The sequence below is a fragment of the Galeopterus variegatus genome, unplaced genomic scaffold, assembly GCF_000696425.1.
Source record: "Galeopterus variegatus unplaced genomic scaffold, G_variegatus-3.0.2 Scaffold3717, whole genome shotgun sequence".
Lineage (NCBI taxonomy): Eukaryota > Metazoa > Chordata > Mammalia > Dermoptera > Cynocephalidae > Galeopterus > Galeopterus variegatus.
In genome coordinates, this window is record NW_007729828.1 from 63,377 (window position 1) to 71,546 (window position 8,170).

Here is an 8,170-nt window from a genome sequence, read left to right on the forward strand (position 1 = left end):
GCCTTCCTCATCCTGAGTAGTCAAGGCCTAATTAAATAAGCATCATGATGTAGTGCAGGGAGTCACAGACAGGCAGCATAAAGTCTTCTATATTGATACCGCAGGAACACAGCTATGCTATACGAACTTGGGAAAGCTCCTTAATCCCTCAGGGTCTGAATTTTCTCAGCTACATCAGGGGTCCGGCAAAATACTGTCCTAGAGCCAAGTCCATGGGGAGCCAGGTCCCACTACACCCATTTGATTAATTATTGGCAAAGGTTGCTTTTGTGCTACAATGGCAAAGTTGAGTAGTTTTGACAGATACTGTGTGGCCTGCAAAAATATTTACTGTCTGTCTTTTTACAGAATAAGTGTGCTGAGCCCTAGATTAGGTGATCTTTAAGGCCCCTTATAAGTCCTACAGTTGCTTTGAGTCCTTTCTTAGCCAAGCCAACCCCTAGTTATTCTGCCCTATTCGGGTCTCCTGTGTTGTTCACTATTTGACATGGCATGTACTGTTTGTCTTTGAACGATTTTATATTATTCTCTCTTCTAGCTCCCTAGACTCTTCTATTTTCTGTCTGTTTTCAACAAATGGCTTATTTCCCTAATTGAGGTGGCTTACAAAAGAAACCTATAAAGCATGACTAAATAGAAAATCAAAGCTCACAGTACTAGTTTATGTCCAGCACTGCATCTGTTGTCCCAACTGAGAACAGAGCCATTTTTTTTTTCACCTTCTTCTCCTTTGTCTTCCATATTCAATTAGTTACAGATTCTATCATTTCTGCCTTTCATTTCTCACACCTGATCCTATCCCAGGCCCTCTGCCAGTGCCCCTATTTCAGCCCTCTTGTTACCTCACCTCAGTGTTTACAGTAGTTTCCTTCTGGTTTCCACCTCGAGTTCCTCCAACCAATACTGTCAGAATCCCCTTTTAAAAATTCAGGGTCTCCAGATATTTTCTTTGATATTTAAGGCTTACCCAAACTAATTTGTATCATCCATTTATGTTCATCTCCCATTAGCATACTTATGTTCCAGCCATACATATCTATTAGTTATTTACCAAATGTATGGAGCTCTTTCATGTCTCCATGCCTACAGATAAGTTTTTCCTCTGGCTAGAATATCCCCTCCCCATTTTTATGCCTGATGAAATCATTTAAAATCCCATCTCAAATGCTGCCTTTCCCTTAAAGCTGAGTCCTGAGACTCAATTAGTTGCTTCTCTTCCACATTTTCTTAGCATTGTGTGTGTGCACATATGCACACACATGCATGCGTGTTTCTTCTGTCATAGCACTTATGTTGTTTTGTAATTTTTTGTTCACTTGTTTATTTCCTGTTCTAGAGTGTAAGGTGTTAAAGGCAAGGACAATGTTATATTCATCCTGTATCTTCATACCTTACAGGGTGTCTAGAATATTGCAGATGCTCAGTAAATGTTCATTTAATGAAGTTGGATTCCTCATAACAGTTTTTGCAGAGTTGTTGTTCTTAACCTCTATCCAGTGTTTGGATCAACTTGGAACATGTTGGCCGCTTCATCATCAGTGTTACTAAGATTGGCAACCCTAAAGCATTGAGAAAGCAGCCACTTTGTGTGGTATAGGTGAAAGAGTTTACTCTTAAAACCACATTCTACTCAACAGTGCTAAGAGACTTCAGCATCCAGTCCCTTTGTATTTGTCCTTGAGACTTCTGTTGAAATTTCATTTATTTCTTTTCTTTAAATTGTATATTAAAGCTTTCTAAGCTATAGTGAGATTAAAAGTATTAAAAGTTATTCGATTCTTTGATATTAACTTCTGCTTTCTCTGAAAGACAATGTGTAGAATGCCTTTCTTTAGAATTGACTGTGTATATTAGGAAAATCTATTTAATTTCTTTTGATTCAAATGTGTTCAGCTAAATTATATCAAAGCACAAACTTAAATGCTGTAATGGAACTAAACTATGTTCAAACACAGTCCTGAGTGGGCCTTTTCTTTAGTTATCTTTAGTGTCTCTAGTATATGTCTTCATATCTATATTGTTTTTTCTTTGTAGGCTGTCCGGAGTACACATGGCTTAGAAGTTCCGTTAAGCCATAAGGGAAAACTGATGGTGACAGAGGAGTATATTGACTTCCTATTAAATATAGCAAATCAAAAAATGGAGGAAAACAAGAAAAGAATTGAAAGGTATATTAGTTGTGTATTTCCACGTTATTCTTATATACCTGGGTAATCCTTGAAATTATTGATACATACTATCTTTAGTTTATAATCCCAACTACTTATCTACTTGTAGCCTTATGAACAGTAATTTAAAAAATGACCAAGGTAATAGAGGGGAGTAGGCCAGACTGTAAAGGGCACCAACTAGAACCTAAGGCAGAGGCTCCCTGGGGTATGGTGGGACACATGACCACCAGAAACAGGCATCAAGGAGAAAAACATAATAATTCAGGAAAGACAGCCCAACCGCTACAGGAACCATAGCTAATCAAGTTGAAGGCAGCCAAGGAAGAGGTGCATCTTTACACTTCTCTTGTTCTTAAACTTCACCTCCTGGCAAATGAAACTCTTTTATTACTTTCGTTTTCAACTTTTTCCTAAAAATAGAGTTGATATATAACAAAGTAAATATTCTGCCTTTCATATATGAACATAATGTCACTGACCTACCATCAGCAAGATATATATTTCTGAGTCAATCAAGGAGTGATGGTCAATTTGATGTAATTTATAATTTCCTTTTTTCCTTTTCCTCACCCTCTTGGCCACCTCACATCCAGTCAGTCACTGCCTAGATGTCTCTTCAGCCATTCTTCTCTCTCCCATCTTACTGCTACTTTCTTTGCTCAAGACCATTGCAGTAGCCTCATTAGCTGGTCTTATAGTAGGATGTCTCTCTTCTAAGCATTCTCCACATCATAATCAGAATCATATCTATAAAGTGCAAAGGAATCCTTTTGCCTAACTTATCTGCTTAAAATTCTTTAGTACCTACAACTTTTTTGAAGCAGCTAAGGCCAGAAGTGCCAGTGGTAGCAGTGTAGCATGGCGAAAAGAGGTACAACTAACTAGGCTCCAGAAGCAAAACTGGATTCAAATTCTGGTTCTACCAAGTTACTCAACCTGGTTCCACCAAGTTACTCAATTATCTTGGCTTCATTTTTCTTATCTCTAACTTGAGGGTAATACCTATCTTAAAGAATAGTTACTAGTATTCATTAGATAGCATATGTATAAAGACTAGCCCTGTCTCTGTCATGTCATGGACTCTCACGGTAGGATAGCCTCTCTCCTTCTTCGTTGACTCATGAAGAATAAATTTATAACCACAGCGGTACCACCATCCAGGCTTTTTCAACTGAGGTTCCTTATTTGAACCATAGAATTCACAAAACTATTCAAGTGACTATTTTCTGAATTTTCCTAAGGATGGTATATAACGTGTACCATTTTAGATACATATTTCTAATGTAGGGTTATATACGTTATATCATTTATATATAGTATATATCATTATATACAATGGATGTCTTAGGGCATTAAGGCATGTGTACCATTTTAGATACATATTTCTAATGTAGGGTTATATACATTATATCATTTATATATAGTATATATCATTATATACAATGGATGTCTTAGGGCATTAAGGCATAATTTTCTAGACAAACCCTAATTGAGAAAAACTGACCACAAAAACCTGGCCACAAGTGCTTGCACAAACATTCTGGCTAAAGTGATGATTTCAGATAAGAAACTGAAAAGTACCTAGCCACTCCACTGTAGTACAGAGTTTGAAGTATACATAGGCACTTATTGGTACCATTTCAAAAGTTTACACATTGTTAGATAGTAATCCAGTAAGACTACTTGCTAAAACATAGGAGGTAGCAAATCAGTTTTCTCTTTCCTTACTTGAATTTCAACAAGCTTATAAATATAGCCCAAGATCAACTAACTATACACCTGGTGTAGTTAATTGAGCCACATTCACCAACTATAAAATCAAATTATGCTTTAAATTCATTGACTCAAAAATATGTTTTGAGATTATAGTGTGCATGCTGCTATCAAGAGCGACATCCTCATCATATAAAATCAGGGAAAAATTAAAGAAGGGTCAAAAGTGTCTTAAGATACTGATTAGAAGATTACATGTGAATTCAGAAAGTGTGAACAAATTAGGTAGCTCTTTTGGGAACAGCTGTACATTTAACCAAATGCAGAGAAAGAGACACTCTTCTGATGGTGAAAAGAGAAAAAATAATAAACACTGGAGGTGATGAGTTATACAGTCAGATATTGAATTCTAAAACTGGTTTGTCCTAGGACCAATGTTTCACAATTCAAATATCTATAATAAGAGAATCTTAAAAACTCAAAAAATCCTGAGTAACATTTCAGAAAGAAGAAATATTCTGAAAACATGCAAACCAAAGTTAAGAGGTAAAATACTTTCAACAGAAAAAAGGTCATGTTTGTGAAGAACAATTCTCAAACCCACTTCTTAGTGGGAAGAGATTTGTCTAATAGTAACAGTTGGGTTTCTGTTGTTTCTGGAGCTGGGCAAGACAAGGCATGCAAGTAGCAGCCTGTTTTATATACAGCCGATTTGGAGACTGGAAGAGACAGGGAGTGACACCAGACATAGTAAGGTAATTTCATACGTAATGATTTCCAAGCAATAAGTATGAAGTTTGGAGATCTTTTTACTAGTTACAAGAGAAGGGCTATCTTTGTATCTATTAATAAGAAATTAATATTATTAAGAGACCCATATTAATGGGTCAGATGAAACCACCATTTGATTATGAGAAGAATGAAATTAGCCATGCTCTTCTTTTTACCAACTGTGTAACAAGAAAATGTTAAAATGTAGAATAAAAGGGCTGAATATATTGGCATATAATATGTGACATATAATATGTTGACATATTAATGGGTCAGATGAAACCACCATTTGATTATGAGAATGAAATTAGCCATGCTCTTCTTTTTACCAACTGTGTAACAAGAAAATGTTAAATAAAATGTAGAATAAAAGGGCTGAATATATTGGCATATAATATGTGACATATAATATGTTGACAAAAATAAAGCAAATCTGAAAAAAAAGTAATTCAGTCTACTTCCAAAGGTTGATTTTTTTTTTTAACTTTTTAAAAATTGTGGTAAAATACACATAACATGAAATTTACCATTAAACCAGTGGCATTAAGTACATTCACATTGTTATGTAACCATCACCACTGTCCATCCCCAGAACTTTTCTTTTTCATCTCAAACTGAAACTCTGTACCCATTAAACAATAACTCCGCATTCCCCATACTTCCAGCCCCTGGTAACTACTGTTCTATTTTCTTGTCTCCATGAATTTGACTATTATAGATATATAAGTGAGATCATACTATAATTTTTCTTTTGTGTCTGGCTTATTTCAGTTAGCTGATATCTCCAAGATTTATCTATGCTGTACCATGTATCAGAATTTCATTTCTCTTTAAGGCTGAAAAATACTCCATTGTATTTATAGACTGCATTTTGTTTGTCCATTCATCTGTCCAGTGACATTCGGGTTGTTTCCACCTCTTAGCTATTGTGAGTAATGCTGCTCTGAACATCTGTGTACAAATATCTGTTCAGGTCCCTGCTTTCAGTTCTTCTGGATACATATCCAGAAGTGGAATTGCTGATTCTTATGGTAATTCTATGTTTAATTTTTTGAAGAGCCACAGTACTGTTTTCCACAGCAGCTGTAGCACTTTACATTCCCACTGGCAATGGTAGGAACCATATCCTTGCCAATATTTACTATTTTCTGGGGGTGTTTTGATAATAGCCATCCTAGTATGTATACAGTAGTATCTCATTGTGCTCTTGCTTTACATTTCCCCAGTTGTTAGTGATGTTCAGCATCTTTTTATGTGCTTTTTGGCCTTCTGTCTTATCTTCTTTGGAGAAATGTCTGTTCAAGTCTTTGTTCCGTTTTTTTAATTGGATTGTTGTTGTTGAGTTGCAGGAGTTCTTACATGTTCTGGATATTAATCCCTTATCAGATATATGATTTGCAGATATTCTCCCAATTCTGTGGATTGCCTTTCACTTTCTTGATATTGTCCTTTGATGCACAAAAGTTTTAAATTTTGATAAAGTCCAATTTGTCCATTTTGTCTTTTGTTGCCTGTGCTTTGGGTGTCATATCCAAAAAACCATTGCCAAATTCAGTATCATGAAGCTTGTCCTATGTTTTCTTCTATGAGTTTTATAGTTTTAGTTTTTACATTTAGGCATTTAAGTTATTTTGAGTTAACCAATGGTTAATTTTTAATAGCAATAAGTAAATGACTGAGTTAAAGGCTGATGAAATCTTTTTGCTACCCTTTTTTCTGCCACAATTGCTCTCCAAGTTACATACAAACTCCTTGTGTAACTCAGCCTAGCTCTTATGGGTGACATAGTATTTGGTTCTTGGCAGCAAGGATGCCAGTTGCCTTTAATCCATTGTAAAGGTGATAGATTGGGTGAAGGTGAATACATATTTATTTGTTCTTTCAACAAATATTTATATAGGGCCCTATAAAAGTTACAGAACTGCTAGACACTGGAATTCAGAGATTAATCCAATATGGAATGTGCAGGGACAGCTATTGTAGTAGCTTAATTGGGAGTTTGGCATGTAAATAACTATAATTCAACATAGAAAGTGGCAAGTACCCTAAGAATGGTATAGAATACCCTAGGATTTCAAAAGAAGAAATAGTTAATTTCATTTGTGCAGAAGAAGTGTAATGAAAGAAAGCTTTATGGAAGAAGTCGTTGAGCTGGGCCTTAAAGGTAGGCAGGATTTTTATATGAACAGCCCTGAGGAAGGAGGAAATGCATGATAGGGAGAAGGAATAGTATGAGCAAAGAAAAAGAGATGGCAATACTTAAGCCATACGTAAATAGGGATCAGTGAGTGGTTAGATTTACCTAGAAAACAAGAGGAGTAAGAATTTCTCTTATATCACTTGGCTGCTTTCCTTCCTGCTTGTGGTGTTCTTTCTCAGCTTCCACGTAGATTTCTTATTCTACCTCTTTGTACAATATTGTTCTCTTGGATTCTGTCCCTGGCCCATGGCTTCAGCCACTTCCCCATATACTGGTACATCTTCCAAATCTCTAGAGTCCTGAACCCACATATCCAGTAACCTATTGAACATACCTAAGATATCCCACCAGTCTTTTCTTAATGTTTCTTATCCTAGTCTCAATTCGCAGTGATTTCCTTGGTTCAAATTTTTGTCATTTACCAGCATCATTACAGTTTATGCCTCAGTGCAAAACAGTGACGTGTACCATATTAAATTACAATTAATTAATTGTAATTAATTTCACATGTCTTTTTTTTTTTTTTAACCACTGCAACATGGTCAGTTCGAAGATAGGACTTCCCTCCCCACCCCACCAATTTCACACACATATACACACATATGCTTGAAATGTCTCTTATCCTAAAACATAACATAGTATCTGGCTCATAGTTGAAGCCCAATAAATGTTTATTAAATTAATCATAAAAGATAAAGGAACTCGAAAGTTAACACATACCGAGTTCTCCAAAGGCAAAGACAGTTTCTTATTCATCATTGTATTCTGAGTGTCTAGCATGAAAATAGTGGTTGATAAATGCTTGTTAAATTTAGGCTGACTTTTTCTATAAATAGTGCTACTTTTAAGGCTTCAGAGCATTAGGATGATTATTCTGGAAGACATGTAAATGACTTAGAGATGGGGTAAGCAGAAGTGGGCTCTTGCTACACAGTCCAAGTAAGAAGTAACAGGACCTGGAGTACCAAGATGAATGGGAGTGATACTGCAGAATATCTAGCAGGTTGGAAATGGGGGTAACACAAGAAGGAGGAGGAAAGAATAACAGACGTTTTAGACTCCTCATAGTTGCTGGTTTTATCATCTCTGAAAATGGAACTAAAGGAGCTAAATAAATAACTCACATTTCTCTATGTACTTAAGATCAAAGAAGTAAATATAAAGTGAAAACATGTATTTTATTTTATGATAGTTTCTCCTTGGATATCTACCCTGCATGCCCACCCCCCCACCCCCCCACCCCCATTTTTTTCCCTTGTATTTCCTCTCTTACCACATAGCCAGCTTTCTTTTTTTTTTTTTTTTTTTTTTTTTT

General features: G+C 35.8%; 1 protein-coding gene across 2 annotated transcripts in view; it reads left to right on the forward strand.

The window, feature by feature from the left end:
• Positions 1-8,170, forward strand: part of TYW3 (tRNA-yW synthesizing protein 3 homolog (S. cerevisiae)) — a 23,486-nt gene that overhangs the window by 9,191 nt on the left and 6,125 nt on the right. For both annotated transcript variants that reach the window (XM_008585794.1, XM_008585795.1), the window contains one exon: positions 2,035-2,168. In XM_008585794.1, coding sequence (XP_008584016.1) covers positions 2,035-2,168 — 134 coding nt within the window. The remainder of the gene's footprint in view (positions 1-2,034; positions 2,169-8,170) is intronic.